Consider the following 17260-nt stretch of genomic DNA (forward strand, 5'->3'; position numbering starts at 1 on the left):
AGTTCAAGTCTTAATTCCAATGAATTATGATGTTTGTGGCTAATGAAAATCCAAAATTCTAAGACAAGAAAAGAAAACAAATGTATTACTCCAAAGATTTCAGCATACACTGTGAACCATTCAATCCATAAGAAAGTACATTTTAAATTTTATACAGAAATCAAGTTTCAAAGTCAGAGTAGAGTGTCATTTTTTTAAGCTGCTGAGGTCTAGTGAGAAGTTTCCGCTTTGAGTGACGGATTGAAAAGCCATGTTGTTTCTGGGAGCTGCTCTACTTATTTAAGCTCCAAATCAACTACCAAGACACCTTAGACCAATTAATGTGTCCATCTCCCGACAAGCTTTCTGGAGATGGCAATTTTCTTTTCCAGTATAACTTGGCATCTGGAAAAAATGGCAAAAGCACGCTGGCTTTAATGTCCATGGTTTCACTGCACTTGGTTGGCCACCCAACATATCTGACCAAACCTCAGATTCAGTGGATTATTGATTATTATTGAAGAAAATAAGACATTTTTGTACAAATTTAACACGATAATTTGCAGAGAAACTGAATTTTGAGATTTCATTAGCACAGCAAAAGATCCAGATTTTTTCTCCAGATGTCTGACCCCTCTGGCGAGACGCCAAATGACACCAGTGTTGAGTATGAACATGCGAGAAGCGGAAACAGATCTGCCACGGCAACTGCACAGGTCTTTTGATTTGAGGCGTAATGTCTTCTGAGGTAACAAAGTTATAATGTTCTGTCGCTAATGCGTCAATGACGGCAGAAACTCAACAGAGTAGCCAGGTGAAGGAGGCCGTGCACCGCGTCACACTCACACCCAGAGAATACGACCCAATTCGCTCTCTCATGAACTGACTAATGGAGCCTATAGAGGCAACTGCAATAAATATAGGATAACTCATTTTACACGTCGGGCTATTGTAAGGGCATTTATGGGAAAGAGAAAAAAAACAACAACTTTAAACTTGCACTATGGCCCTTTAGACATGATCTTCAAAATGATTAGAAATACATAAATGCTTGAAGATTGCATGTTGTGTGTGATGCCTCTGCATACTGAATTATCTTTATTTTTGAACTGAGAATTACTTATACTAAGAAATAAACCTTTTTGTGGCATTCTAATTTACTGAAAACCGCCTGTAATGTGCTGGAATTACATCAGTAAACTGCACGCTTAAATCCAAGATACACTATTTTGACTATAGGTAAACTCTGCTTTTCCCTTTTTACTAGAGTTTTATGCTAGCTAATAAAATGTGTATAAGATCTCTGTAATCAGAAAGAATAGAAGACAAAAATATTCCAGAATTTGAGTGCCTTTGAATTTTCCATCTAGAGCTTGGGTCTACATCATCTCCTAGGTGAGAACTTTTCTCTCAGAGGAGTAGAAGGCAGTACATGTTTTGATAAATCAAATGGCACACCTGCATATTGAGATGTTATAAAGGGTTTATTTTATGCATTTCTGTGACACCTGGATGGATCTGTGGTTAGACACGAAACCTTGTTTCTTCACATCCTCCCACTGGCTTCTAGGAAGTAAAAGCCATTGAATAATTCATGAGTAAGCTCTCAAACTGGATGTGTATTTTCATCTTTAAATCTCAACATCCGTACCATCTTCTTTGCAAAGACTTTCCAGCATCCAGACACATGGTTTATGATGCACATACAGGACCGGGTGTGCTTTGAGTCAGCAGGCTTTTCGCTTCACAGTTGTACTTTTGACCCACATTTTGATTGTCATGTTTGATTGGTTGTTTTCTCAGTCAAAACATCGTTTGAGAGACATGTCTGCTTGGAACCACTAAGCGTGACAGAAATACAAAAGCTTTATCCTGGAGCCTTGCTCTCGCTGACAGGGTGTTGTCTGTAGTTTTCATGTGATGCAGGGCCTGGACATTTATTCGCTTGCTTGAGATTTGTCAGATTAGCAGAAATATGTTATTCAGAGGTCGTGACTAATACAGCAGAGTTTTAAAAGATAAAATAACCAAGTGTCAGAACAAAAAGTAACAATTTCATCCCTTACCTTGAAGACTCATTTGACCTTTGGTACAATTTGTGATCATGGAGAGTTTCGTACATTTTACGTCTGTTTTACATTACAACTGGGTAATGATGGTCCATTAGATTGATTATTCTCACTCACAGCTACATTACAATATGTTTTGACTTATTCAGACATATATAATGAAGATGTCATTTATTTGTACCATATTTACTGAAAATCAGCTGCTGATCTTTAACCCTCGGTATATAGAGTGTCATGTTTTTGGTTTTTAAAAGACTCAAAATGCAGAGCAGAGTTTGGAGGCATTTTTTATATGAAAAAAAAAAAGATTAAACGTACAGAAGGGGTCCACAAAAATATTAGGGAAATCACAGAAAGCAGGTGAAACATGGAACAAAAATCAATGACCCAGTGGCCTGAACATGAAATCAAAACTGCCTAAATACTGGGAGGAGAGACGGAAAATGAAGGCATGAGGAACAGGTGGTGGTAATCAGATGATAATGAAAGCACAGGTTGAAGTAGTGAAGGCTGAACAGAGGGAAAGGGGGAGCAATCATAGGACAGAGGCAGGGAGGAAACACAATCTAAAGAGCATACAAAAAGTACAATAAATAAAGAGACTCAATAGCTAAATAAACACACTAATGACTGAACTAAATACAGAGGCAAGGCAATAAGGATTTAACTGGAACAGGAGTGAATAACAAAATCGATAATGAATAGAATAAATAATGACAGAAAACCAGGAAGGAAGGTACAGAATCTACAGAATAAGAAATAATACTAAAAGGTGAACAACTGACAGGCACACAATCCCCAGAACCTAAAACTAAAATAATCAAACACCTGGGGATTGGGGCATCGAGTCATATAAATCTTTTCCTTGACTGGAGCAGTATTGCCAGTAAACCCTACCAGTTGTTTTGCTTTCAGCGCAATTCATCATTGTAGCATGTAAATATTTTTTTTTCTCCCACTGTTTTTCTCCATGTCTTGACATTTTTAACTGTTGTGTATGTATGTGTGTGTGTGTGTGTGTTTTAAGAAAGTGTCCTTGTAAATAAAGACAAAAAAAGCATATACATGCCGCAGACATCATGTATAAGTGAAATATAATTTTATTGGAAGGAACTCTCAATATGATGGTTTCTAATCTAATAATCTGCAATAATCCTGTTGAATTATTCCAGGTCAGTGGATTTGCTCATTATCACCCTTCACAGCCTCAAGTGTGTTACTTGCGACATATGAAATAGTCATTTAAAACCAGCTCTTCAGTCATGTTCTGGAGTATCATTTGGGCGATGTTCTAAATGATTCCTGTGTATGCCAGTCTCTGAGCTGACACGGAGAAAATATTTCCCCCCCTCTAGTTAAAAAAAAAAAAAAAAAAAAAAAAACACACCTGGGCCTTGTTAGTCAATCACCCACACGTACATTTAGATGTTTGCAGAAAACTGCAAACAGTTGTGCTCTCACAACCTCAAAACACATTAGAGTGTGTAAGCAAAAGCCCAGACCATTCCTTATTATTCAGTGTGTTGAATTAATGCCCTTTTTTTATTGCAAAACCAAAATCTTTTATTTTGCCTTTTCTTCCAACCCATGGTGCACATTGCAGAAAATGGGAGACCTGTTTCCATGACAACAGAGCCTGTCAAACAGGGTAAACTATAGGAGATAACAAGAATGACAGCACTTTTAGAAGGAGTTGTGTAACACCAAGAGGTGGTGCATTCATCCTCCTCCGATTAAACGGCTGATTTACTGGTAAACAAACTGACATATGGGCAGTCTGGTCTCGCTCCTAATTAGTCACACGCAGCTTTTATAGGGATACAGCGTGTCCATATAAGAAGGGTGTATGTTTCAGGAGGCCAATTTTTGTCCTCACTCGTTTTTCTTCAAATGCAGCTGAAAATTGTGTAAAGCCCAAAGTGTTAAAAACAAAAAAAAGAACAAAACTGAAAAAAAAATTATGTGTTGAATTAGGAAGACTTAAAAGAGTAAGTAAAAAAAAAAGTAAAAAAATAATAATAATCCACCATCTTTCCTTTATTCACATAAGTATGTGGGCGGGATAGATGAAGAGGAGGTGAATTCTTGGTCCTATTGTGAAAAATCACAGCACATGCACAAGGATGCTAACATTAAGGAGCTTCTGCTTAGAAAAAACTTCTAGTTTAAACAAACTGTCAGTATTGTATGATTTACAGATGAAGAAAAGGTTGCATAATAACTATGATGTGAAAATTGTATTTTCAATATCATCATGTCACTGCCCTTAAGTCTCCTCTCTTCCAATTATCGATACTATCCAAAACTAATTTTGGATTGAGCATCTACTTTAAAATGTAGGTTTTTGCACACTTTTTAAATTACAATGAAAAACGTACATTTATTGGGATTTTATGTGATAGATCAACACAAAACTTTTTCACAAGCAAAAAACTATGAAGTGTAATTTTCAGTTTTATTCAACCTCCCCTGAGTTGATGCATTATTAAACCAATTGGCTGCAATTATGTCTGCCATCCATCTGGAGTATGTCTCCACCAGTTTTACCCATCTAAATTAAATGGAATTAACATTTTTGCCCATCCTTGGCTATGTAGCTAAATCTCTGTCAGATTGATCAGCACTTTAACTGGGCCATTCTTACAAATGAATTTGCTTTGATCTAAATCTAAACCAAATCATTTGTAGCTTTAGCTGTATTTTTAGGATCACTGTCCACCCGAGACTGAAGTAATTTGCTCCCTCCAACTGGTTTTGTAAAGGATCACTCTGTGTTTAGCTCTATCCATCATCTCATCAAGTAAGACTAGCTTTCCTGTCAGTGCAGAAGAACATGATCCCCCATACCATCAAGCTGCTACCACCATATTTCTTTGTGAGGATATTGTTTTTACAGGGTCCTGTCATGAGATAGTCTTCAGTCACACAATGCATTTTTATGTAGGCCCAATAGTCATATTTTGCTTTCATCGGACCAGAGCTCCCTTTTCCACATTCTTTCCTGTATCCCCTACTGACTTGAGGGAGACCAAATCTAGGACTTTCATTGATGTCTTCTTGCCACATTTTTGAAAAGATTTGTTTAGTGCCGAGCATGATTAATAGTCCTCTTGCCAAATGATTTTCCCACTTGATCAGCTCCCTGTGACTTATAAAGGTCCTGTTGGCTGCTTCACTAATTAATGTTATCCTTGCCCAGTTAAAGTGGACTTCCATGTCTTAGTCAGTTTGCAGATAGTATTTTCATTTTTTGGACATTAAATTGTAAAATGGTTGGTCAAAGCTTGGGCTATGGCTTTTAAAACCATGAACCTATCTTAAACTGCTTTTCAACTTTATTTCTATCAGATGTGTTCCCTGGTATTCAATATGCTGTTTGTTCACTAATGTTCCATAACAAACCTCTCATTCCTTTATATAGAACGGCTGCATGTATACTGAGATTAAAATGCAGATAGCTTGACTTTATTTATCAATTAGGTGGCCTCTAACAAGAAATGGCTGCATCTTACACTATTTATATCTTGATTTTTGACAATTGTGAACATGTATCCTTTTCATCCACTTCACAATTATGTGCTTTTTTGTGTACGTCTATCTCATTCAAGCCCAACAGAATACACTGAAGCGTGTGATTGTGATGTGTCAAAATATGAAATGACTCAAAGGGCGTGAGCGCCTATCCAAGGCTCCGTATACTGTTGAGTTAGAGCTCGTTTTTCCCTCAAAATATTTCCTTTCATGCTTCTCACTTCTGTAATTCCCATTTCATATGCAGTGGATGTTAGGCGAAGCTCTTTTTGGCTGAAGCAGAGGCACTATCCCCTTTTTATCCTGCAGGTATCCAGCGGGGAACTCTGTGCTGTCCAAACGATAGCTCTGTGTAAGAGTCACAGTCAGCCAGCAAATGTTGAAACCATGTTCCCATATTTAACAGGATTTGAACTGTTACCTCAACATAGTTTTTTCATTGTACATCACAATTTATGTAATTTATATTTACAAAAAACTAAAATGGCGCAGCAACATGGATAAAAAAACATCAAGCCCGGTGTTAGAAGCTCTATACTATAATAAGATGGAAAGTAGCAAATGAATTTTGGGTACATATTTCCATTTTCCAGTAAGTCAAGATTGCACATATGAGCTCAGTACTGTATGCTGTGCTGGGCATGTTTGGGTGTAAATTCTGCATTTAAATTGTATTCACACACATAATGGTATACATTTAGCTATAAGAGGATATGTCTCTGCATTTTATTTTATCAGGGTAACCGGGTATTCTTTATTTTTGTTCTCCGTATCAGTCAGTCAGTAAATAATGTGAAAAGCTGTACTGACATACAAAATAAAGTAGCTTTAAAAAACAAAATCCTCTAGCATTAATATACTTGACCTACTTATTTGATTGTCCCAAATGCATGACTAAACTCCATAGTTATAAATAAGAGCTGCATGACCTGGATGGTCACTTTTGTTCATATTATGCAAAGATAGCAAATCCATCACATATGTACTTATTACTTATTGTTGTTAGTGTTATTATCAATGATAATGTTGTCTACAGTTTCAAGTACATAGAGTCATGTGTATCAGTAAAGAACATTTTTAAGAAAATATGTTTGAATGTAACCATAATCAACATGTAGTGTGTGTGGATTTATTTTTTGTGCATATAATTTATAAATTATATGTTTATAATTATATCCGCAAACCAGCTGTTTTTCATGATAGTTCAGGCTGATTTTACTCGGGGTCTAAGCATCTGCAGTTGCTTGTTCTAAAATGAGCTCCACTCTATTAGATATGGTTTGACCCAGTTACTCCACTGCTTAATAATGGCTCATCATACCTTGCTCAGCTGATTTAGTAGAGCAATATGACTTTTTAGATTTGAGACGCAGTGCACTCTGTGTCAGACCATTTTATTTCAAAATACAATATACAAGTTTTGTCATAATCATTATTGTAATTGCAAAAAAAGAAAAAAAAGTCTGAAGGTCTAAATTAGGAAAAACAAGATGTGTGCTTTTCAACTCTGGTAATCAGTACGTTTAGCCATGAGTCATCTGTGCTTTCTCGTGTATAAATTAGGAATGCACAATGTTAGTGAAATGTCCTTCAGCTTTTCCAGGAAACTAATCTCAGGATTATAGCTAGAAGGAAATCAAAACATTATGTTTAATTAGGTTAAAGTCTACATTTATTACTAATAATATCATGACCATTGACATTGTCATGAACACTAAATTCCCTTTAATAATGACACGTGTTAATAGGCTATATTAAGTACCGAGTGAACATTGTGTCCTTGAAGTTGATTTCTTAGAGAAGGAAAAATAAGATTTGTTCTTTCTTTTTTTTTTCAAGTTTGAAAAAGGGATATTTTGGTGGCTGGATGACAGGGTCAGAGCAATTCCAAATCTGCTCCTCTTGATGATGGCAAGGTTAATGGTGGTCATGGCTCATTGATGCATGGGGAACGAAGGGTGGCCTGTGTGGTCTAATGTAGCATATGAGTTGCTTTAAATTAAAATCCAAAATAAGTTGTTTCTGATAGCCAGGTGTCAGAATAGGCAGTGCATCACAATGTATTATATTGTATATGGCATATATATGGGTGCATAGACACATATATTGTGGTGTCATAATGTTATGCTGGATGAGTATATTTGTACAGAGTTAAACATAAATCCTTGTATTTTTTCTTAATTTCTTTCTTTTTTATGGTCCAGGATAAAAGAACACAGCTTAATTCTACTTAAGAAAAAGCTTAAAGATCCTAGACATTTATGGACAGCTATTACTTACAGTTATTTAAACAAACCAGTGTGTATTAATTAATTTTCTATACTGGTGGTTATCTCAAGTGCTTAATGGACAAGAGCCAGGGTACACCCTGGGTGGTTCGTAAGTTCATAAGTGGGCAACACAGAGACAACCAGGGCTACCACTTGTATTTAAGGGCAATGCAGAGGGACCTATTAACCCAAAATACATGCACTTAGAGAACATGCAAACTCCATACAAAAGGGCCCTAACCAAGATATAAACCTGGGCCAGTACCTTTTTGCATCAGTGCAACAGCGCTGACAACAGTAGAGCCCGTGGGTGTAAAAATTAAATACCATGCATCTCTGGTATACAAACCTCCACAATACAAAGACTAAAACTGCAAGGCTGTGTGTCAGCTGCTGACGTATTTGAAATGAACAAAATGTCTTTAAATCTGATCATTCGATCACAGTACATTCATTTTCCAACTTCCAAAATAGGGATACTTCAAAAGTCTCTTTGTTTCCGGATAATAGTACTGTCAAAGTTAGAATTAAATTCATCTCGTTTTATCTTTCTTCTTCATTCTGTTTACAACTGACATTCTTCCTGCATTACTCCACATAACCCTCATTGCTCTTTTCGCTTTGTCTCCCGGCAGGAGTGACAACTGTCCTGACCATGACCACTCTCAGTATCAGTGCTAGAAACTCTCTCCCTAAAGTGGCCTATGCCACAGCTATGGACTGGTTCATTGCCGTCTGCTACGCATTTGTCTTCTCCGCCCTCATCGAGTTTGCCACAGTGAACTACTTCACCAAGAGGGGTTATGCGTGGGATGGAAAAAGTGTGGTCCCTGAGAAGGTACGTATGCATTGTAAAAGGCTTTATGTATTAGCAGATGTTTGTTTTTTGTATATAGTTGAAAAAGAAAAAAAAATACAATGGTACATCTTTACTCAAGATCTGTTTTTTCTGAAATAACAAAGTCGATGTGTACTGGGAAAATCAAAACAGATTTCCACCTTGTAGCTATACAATCTATTGTAAGCAATTTCTGAAAAGCTTGATTACGGTAGTTTTACTGTAATATATGTCTTTCCTATTATTTGATTTGTTATGAGTGGGACAGCAGAACCTTCCTACTTTTACATTAACTTTAAGTGCTTTTCAAAAGACTAACTCAAATTTGAATTGCCTATATCTGACATAAGGTTTAAAAGTGGTTTAAAGGACTATCTTGAATATAAACAAAATTATGTTTTCAGCTCTCAAATAATTTTTCTTCAGTCCAGTCAGTCAAAATTATATAAAAAATAAAAATAAAAACTACACGCACACATTTTTCTAAGGAGTCCTAAATGGATAAACATTTACAATGATTGCATGGCATGTTGGTTTGGACGGAGAACATTTTGTTGCACTCTCCACATCATCTAATATAATATGCTATTTGAGAAACATGACATGAACATTAATAGTTTAGTGTTCATCTTGTGCTTTCTGCTCTACTTGTCTGCACGCTGTAGTTAGCAGTGCCGCACTGTTTCCTTCAGCTAGAGAACAGAGCAATCTAACGCCCTTTTTTATCCTATAATAATTGTTTCAAGGATGCGAGTTAAATTCATGAGAAAACGAACTGTTCTCTGAAACAGCCAAAGTGCCACATACACTGTTTAATAAACATGTATACATGCACATTTATATTTTTTTCATTCAAATGATATTGAAAACTTCGGCCATAAAAAGATAAGACTCTAAAATTCCCAAACCTGACACCGTCTCCTCCATCAATATGGCGCTTATCTCGTAGCTTTCATCTAATGGGCCAGCCTTCACCCCACACATGCCTTACTCTCCATGACTACATTTATCTCTAAAAATAATGTCTCAAGATTTTTAAAATACACATTTAAATAAATAAATATGACTTACTTAGAATTAGAAGTCCTTATATGTTAAAAGCACATATGGTTATTTATATATTTATTTATGTATTTCTTTGTGCTTTCTTGCCACACATTGTGAATTTATCCAGCCTTACCCATAAAACTCTTCTAGGTCAATAAATATGTCTTAATTATCTTTATACAGAAAAATCATCGTAATTAAGATATATAAACATCAGTAAGCTTGTAATTAATCTATATATTTTGATGAACTCTGTGAATTCAGTCACTGAAATAAATTACATTTTCAATGTTATTCTAATTTGAGATACACCTATATAGCCAGAGAAGAAAAATCTATCTGAAACATTTTGTGCATTGTGTAAACTTAAATATTTGCTTTTGTTTCGCTTTTCCCCACGAATCTTTCCCTAAAAAACAAAATCAGCAAAAGAAGAAGAAGGAGTCTCTCCTGAAGAAGAACAACACAACGGCCTACCCACCTCCCACTGCTACACCCTTCGCACCCAATCCTGCCAGGAACCCTGGATTGGCCACAATCGCCAAAAGCGCTCCTCCACCACCAGATGAGCCCAAGGAGGAGCCAAAACCCAAGCCCCCAGAGGCCAAGAAGACCTTTAACAGTGTGAGCAAGATAGACAGGATTGCCAGAATAGCCTTCCCTCTGCTCTTTGGAACCTTTAACTTGGTCTACTGGGCAACCTACTTGAATAAGAAGCCCAAATTGCAGGGGGTCAATCACACCTAATCCATCTTTTTTTGTTGTTCTTTTAATTCATTTGTTTTTCTTAATTCCTTTTACAAAAAAAGTGGTTATTTTGAGATAAACATTGCGTCCACTCTGGTTTGAATATCCAGTTGTTGCATTGCTTCAATGTTTACCAAAATTTTGAAGATTTCAAAAGAAACACAATACAGAAAAGAAGATTAATTCAGACTTTTAAAAGGGTGTTGTTCAGGTCTGAGAGGATGCTACTACAAAATGCTACTATAAATATCTAGCTAAGAGAATGATATTCTACAACTTCACAGCCTGAGTTTTTCTTGGGGCAGTGTTAAATGTGTTCTTGTTTGAGTACCTCCCTTTTTCGTTTCTTTGTTTTTGTTAACCCATTTTAAAACATGGAATTACAGACAGTAAAAAAAGGCACCTGTGAATATGCATGGGCAGGAGATCTTATGATTTACATTTGTTTATTCAGAATTCAGACCAGTGTTGACTGATGGCTTGGGGTATTTGATGTCACCAGTGCTACGCTCATTATTTTTAAAATATATCTTCCATTCTAGATAGAACGTTTATTAGATTGTGTCATTCTTTAAAAAAAAAAAAAAAGTATATATATATTTTATTGTTTCTGCAATAGCAATAAAACATGTCTCAGTGGACACCGTTTATTTAGAGGAAAAAACATACAAAGTTTAAATCATCTCTGTATACAGAACTGAAAATATATGGATTTCCTTTCACTGCATTGTAAATATTATCAAGTGTTAGAGATGTCTTTATTATGATTAAGCTTAGCAAAGTCTAACTAAAGGGGTGTTTACCAAATCAACAGATGGGTAAACTTTTTTTTCCACTTTGTTTATCTTTATGGTTCCTTCTACAAATAGAGCATAAACTGAGATCATTCATGTTTGAGTGACTGTTTCTCACCTGGTCAACATTCCACGCCAAATCTGTTTCAAACTGAATTTAAATGTTATTCAGCTGGGTGTTTGTGACCACACCGACAACAACAACAAAAAAAATCCTTTCTAATGATGGCTAGTTATAAGCAAGATTGTAGAACCATTGCAAATGATCAGAATTAAACATGGCATTTTCGTACTTTTGTTTGGTTTATTTAACTTTTTTTTGTTACCTTTTGTTTTTAGTTATGCTTATTTAAGCTTGGGCCTCCTTTGCTGAAACAGCATTTGTAGAAAGGTTTAGATAGCATCAGTTAAAAAAAGTGATGGGGCACATTGAGATGGGGGAGAAGTGCCTTTATCATTTCCAGAATTGAAGGTGCAATGGATTTGTGGATTGACGGCACATCTTTATTTTCCATCCCACTGAATCCCAACGCTGACCACGTTTACTACAGTTTCCAGATTCACTGGAAAGAAAATTGAGACAAAATACTCAGAAAGTACCAGCTACACTGCCTTTCAGTATCACATGCCCCGTTTGGAGTCATTTTGTTGCTGCTTGTTCGGTGAGCAACAGCGAGAGACAGGGAGAGAGAACGAAAGAGACAAAAGGGGGAAAAAGACAATGAGTTGAAGTGGCACTGTATCTTAGGTTAGTCGGCGCTGTGTTCCACACAGAGGACTTGTCTTGTAGTTCTACGATAGGGATGAAGATGAATATATTTTTGTAGCATGATGTCAATCCCTCTTCCAACCAACAGAAACTAAAGTGAAAAGAATGTTTTCATTCGGGTTTAGAACATTGCTTGCTTCCTTTTCATTTTTTAGATAAAAAAAACAACACAGACTTTTAGGAAATGCTTCTCCTGTGATGTGACATGTAAAGGTTTCTAAACAGTCCAATTTTAAATTATGTTAATGTAGCAATATCAATTAGTAAGGGCTTTCCTTAGGACCTGAACCTGTCACTCAGTCTGGGGGTGATATCCATTGTAGCTTTGCACTGACCCATCTGTTCTTGTGGTATCATGCGTGCTGGACATTGAAATTTATTACATACTTTTGATATGTGGGTAAAAAATGGCAGGCTTTGTGTCACCATCTTGCTTTGTGAAGCCCTTAGCTTCATTTCAGACACTCTTTGATGAAAGCAGAGTACCACGGTGCTGCTTTGCAGCTTCTCAGTGTGCTGTGCTGAATGTATTTTACAGGAGATTGAACTAAGCCACACATATAAGAACTGTGGAGGGCTATCTGTACAAAACCTTGCAAAACTATCAATATCCCTTGAACATTTATATATTTTGCTGTGCTGGCAAACTTAAAGGTAATTTATTGGAACGTTACATGATAGACCAACACAAAGTAGGACATTAGGAAAGTGATTCAAATTATTATTAATATTATTGTTTTAGTGGAACACACTTGTTTTCGACCCCTATAAAATCGCTATTATGTAAAACCCTTTGAGGTATTTATATTCCTTTTTGCAAAATAGCTCAAGATCAATCGGAAGGGATGGAAAGTATCTATGAAAAGCTATTTCCAGGACCCACCAAAACCATATTTCCTCATGGTAATGCTATTGTTTTCTGGTGCATTTATCAGTATTACATGAGATGGCAAAAGCTTGGGATATTGTTTTTAAATATAAGCATGCTTATAATCTCACACCAACTCCATCTCCGACCCAACTATTTAGTTTCAGGATCTTTATGCCGTTTTTTTGTCTACTGTTTTGAGACAAAACCTCTTAGGTTTTTTAAACAAAAAACACTGGGTATATAATGACATTAAAGTACAGAGAGGTGAACTCTATTTATGAAATTGACTGAACTGGAATTTTTTTCGAGAGAATCAGAGTAAAAGGGTTGAATATAAATAAATTTTTATCTGTAAAAGCCTTGTGCCATCTACCTTCAAGCTCTTAAAAATGCGCCACTTTGTGTTTGTCTATCCGAAAAAAATCTCATTAAAATACGTTCAAGTTTGTGGTCGTATTGTGACAAACTGTGGAAAGGTTCAAGGTGTATGAGGACTTTGCAGGGGATTACATTTTGTGTTGTGCTGTTAAACGATCACACTCCTACCAGAATTGAAAGGAAGAAGAGATTAGAGCTGTTTTTCTATTATATTGGCATCACCGTTATGATCACTTCTAAATTTATCCCTGAATGGAAAACTTTTGCAAGCATATGCAAGCAGTCCACTGTTCACGGCCACTTTACCTACAAGCAGAGGGTCAAGGAACTGTAAGGTTCAGGATACAGAGTTGTACAAAGATGTTTGAATTAAAAAAAAAAATGTATTTATGTTTATTATCATGAAGAAATATATATATAGATATATACATATGTAAAATACATAATACATACAGCATTTGATTATATTATTGAAGATACTAGCAAATATGATGAATATTGTTTGTATTATCAATCTATTGTTATGCATTTTGCACATTTAAAAAGAACAATAACATTAAATTCATGTAGTCGGCTTTGTGCTATGCAAGAACAGCTTCGAACCACATCATTGACCTTTTTCTCCATTACCATTAAGCTTTAGATTTACAAGTTATAATGAAAAAATAAAGAAAATAGCTTAGCTTTTATATCAGCTGCACACATATTAGCTTATTTTTTTTTCCTTCAAACAATGGCCATACAGGGTGACATTGAAGAACACAGTGGATTATCTCTTTTGTTTGTGCTTTGGATTTGTCTTTGGTTGAGGGGGGAAATGGCTTTCATTGTCAGTTGCACTTTTTATCCAGGGTCGTGCAATAAAGAGATTGAGCCAAAAAAAAAAAATCAGGAGCAAAACTGTAACAAGATCTCCTTAGTACCTTGTTGTCAAAATCTGCATTTAAGTACAATTTTTTTTCTGATTTTCTTCTATTCTTTTTGATAGCAAAAGTGAGGGGACATAGACATGTTACTTGATATAAGAAAATATTTCTTATTTCCTTAATTTGATAACTCAAAGATACTACATAATTTTTGGCTTTACAAGGTAAAATGAAAAAAAAAAGTGAATTTTCTACAGTTTGAGAGTTTTGCATTGGAAGCATATTACCTAAGTAATCAAAGAAAGAAGAGACAAAGACTAAAAACCATTTCCAAGTATATATTGTCTTTTTTTGCAGGTCTGGTTTTGCTATATTTATTGCTTCAGAATGTGAAACATGAGGCACAGTACAGCCATGAGCTTCCTACTATTACCTTCACCCATTTCATATATGTAAATACCACATACTTACGGGTCCATTGCAGTTTTCATCAGCATATGCTTTCTTTTGGTTATTCCTTGATAGCTACTGGATTTTTTTTTCTTGTATTTTTAATCAAGCATAATGTATTCTGATTTCCACTTAAAAGAAATAAAAAAAATAGTAATTTTCTAAAGCACAAAAGGTCATTTAGGGTGAAAGAAACCAGAAAAAGATTGAAATCGTATGGACATTAAAACACATGAAATGCACACAAGCTCACATATCTACATGCACCACATATGCTGGTAGTTCAGTGAAACTGATAGAGGGTTGTGATTGATGTAGATGAATTGGTAAACCTGTAGATGTTCTCTTTTTTGTTTCTTTTGGTTATGATATGGCCCTGTAAATCCTGATTCTCTGCATTAGTCTTTAAATAAAAAGAAAACAAATGACTAGTTTGTCTGCTTCTGTGAATCACCTGACAGAAAGTGTTTTCATTATTTATTATTTAAAATGTTTTCGCTGATAAACTGTATAAAATCCTACAGGTACATTCCCACCGAACGCGAACAAGGTGAATGGAGCAGGTGATTTACATGTTATCCATTTGTAAAGGTACATTCAGGAGCAAATTAACAGTCCGCAATGCAAATGACGCCATTTAGGCAAATAGAGCGAAGCAAAATTTGCTTCGCTCTATTTTGCGTCACTATAAGGGCGCTCCTTGTTCATTTATCTAAGCATGAAAATATTTTTTTTATATATATTACATATTTAGACAGTGCAAATAGGCTAAATTTATATTGAGCAATGATGGATTTCCTGACCAAAGGCACCTGCAGTTCATGTCCCGGAGGGTGATCTGTCCCCCAACATTGGGAAACAGCTCCTCAAACTGGGTTCTGGAAAGATGGAAGTCCCGCTAGGAGTGACCAACACCCAGACGCAGCTACAGGTGGTATTCTCCAAACCGGGTGAGTCTCTGGAGGAACTAGTGGGCCCAGTGTCACCAACACCGTTGTTTTGGGGAATATTGGCTATGTTGTCAGCGTAAATTATTTGCGAGAGAGGCAAAGTGTCAAGCAACCAATGGCAGGCCATGAACATGAAAACAATTGCCTTTGCATTTGGTGTGAACGTACCTTAATGGTGCTACTCTAATATTAATGTGCATTTTTTAGATTTCCGTGTGAACTTCTTTAGTTGTGCAATATTTGTCTTAAAACCGTCTAAGTGCAGCTCTCTTAGGTTATACGGTGGCATTTGGAGTTGCCTTGGCAGTGCCTTGGCAGTGCCAGCTTCAGGCATTGGTTACCCAGCGGCTCAACCTGATAAGGCTCTGGCCTGTCATGCTCTCTTAACCTCCACCTCAAAAGACCTATCCATGGCAAAACCACCAGACGTTAACCTTGTCGCTCCATGTTTCAACATGTCACTTTTCCTCATACCGACTACAGCCCCGCTGAACCCTCACTTTCCCACTTTGGTGGCATTTTCAAAATTTGTCAGGGGGCGGAGTTATGCTTTTACATTGGTGTGAGTTCCACTTTAATATGAGGGCTAAAAACAAAATGTGAAAACTGTATGAGTAATTTTAAATGTTCTTTTTCTGGATAGGTATGCTTTAACAAAACAGATAATAAAATTAGGATTTACTAAGAAAGAGGAGGTTCTGTTTGTTTCTGTGATAACAAAACCAATGGAAATAATAATTTTGTTTGAAAATATACGAAGTTCAGAAAAAAAAGAAAATATACAAAGTTATACTTTTTGATTGAATATAAAAAAAAATCTCAAGTTATTTTTGTTTTAGACTTCTATTATAATAATAATTTTAATCATATTTGTTGTCATTGCAACATACATTCCAATGAAATTTGTTCTCTGCATTTAACCCATCCCCTTGGGGAGCAGTGGGCTGCCACTGTGCGGCGTCCGGGGAGCAATCTGGGGTTAAGGGTCTTGCTCAGGGACCCAGAGTGGCAGCCTGTGGGAGTTGAACCCAGAACCTCCATGACACAAGCACAATGCTCTAACTGCTAGGCCAGTTAATCAAAACAGTATTCAGTATTTCAACAAATAACTATAATTTAATGGAGAGCATGACTTAAGAGAAAAATCAAGCAATATATCCAAGTACACCAGTTTTTAGACACCTTTATATAATCAAAGTATGGTGTAGGTATATTCCACACTTCTGTAAGGAAAGACTAAATTAATTCTTAAAATGAATGAGAACAGAATGCTATTTTATCAATGCAAAGCTGATTGCTTTTACTAGACAGTTAAGAAAATAATTATTGAAGAAGTCAAGTGACAAGCTGAGAGTCATCCAGAGTCATTTAGAGATAAATCACAATCCTTAATTCAGTCTTTAGCATAGGTCACAAGTTGATCTGCCATGTGACGCTATAACCTAGGAAGGTTAAACCGTCTTTGCACAAATCCTCGATTTAGGTAAGTTATTGGTACAGTTTATATTTAGAAAAAAAATGTTTTCCATACTAACCATCTGAGCTAAATGTTGTTGCTTCCCATCTAAAACAGGCATCTTAAATTCAGGGTCGTCAGGACTCCCTGCCTTCCATGTTTTTGTGTTTCTCATCCTCCACACACTTGACCTAAATAAATTGAGGATTAACAGGCTTCTGCAGCCATTGGTGGCTGTTGAGGAG

General features: G+C 36.1%; 1 protein-coding gene across 4 annotated transcripts in view; it reads left to right on the top strand.

The window, feature by feature from the left end:
* gabra1 (gamma-aminobutyric acid type A receptor subunit alpha1) overlaps positions 1-15037 on the top strand; it is a 45061-nt gene extending 30024 nt beyond the window's left edge. For all 4 annotated transcript variants that reach the window (XM_036142875.1, XM_036142873.1, XM_036142876.1 and 1 more), the window contains exons 9-10: positions 8485-8687; positions 10161-15037. In XM_036142875.1, the coding sequence (XP_035998768.1) occupies positions 8485-8687; positions 10161-10481 (524 nt within the window). In that variant the 3' untranslated portion in view covers positions 10482-15037. The remainder of the gene's footprint in view (positions 1-8484; positions 8688-10160) is intronic.
* The last annotated feature ends 2223 nt before the right edge of the window (positions 15038-17260 follow it).

This window comes from Fundulus heteroclitus, chromosome 11, assembly GCF_011125445.2.
Source record: "Fundulus heteroclitus isolate FHET01 chromosome 11, MU-UCD_Fhet_4.1, whole genome shotgun sequence".
Taxonomy (NCBI): domain Eukaryota; kingdom Metazoa; phylum Chordata; class Actinopteri; order Cyprinodontiformes; family Fundulidae; genus Fundulus; species Fundulus heteroclitus.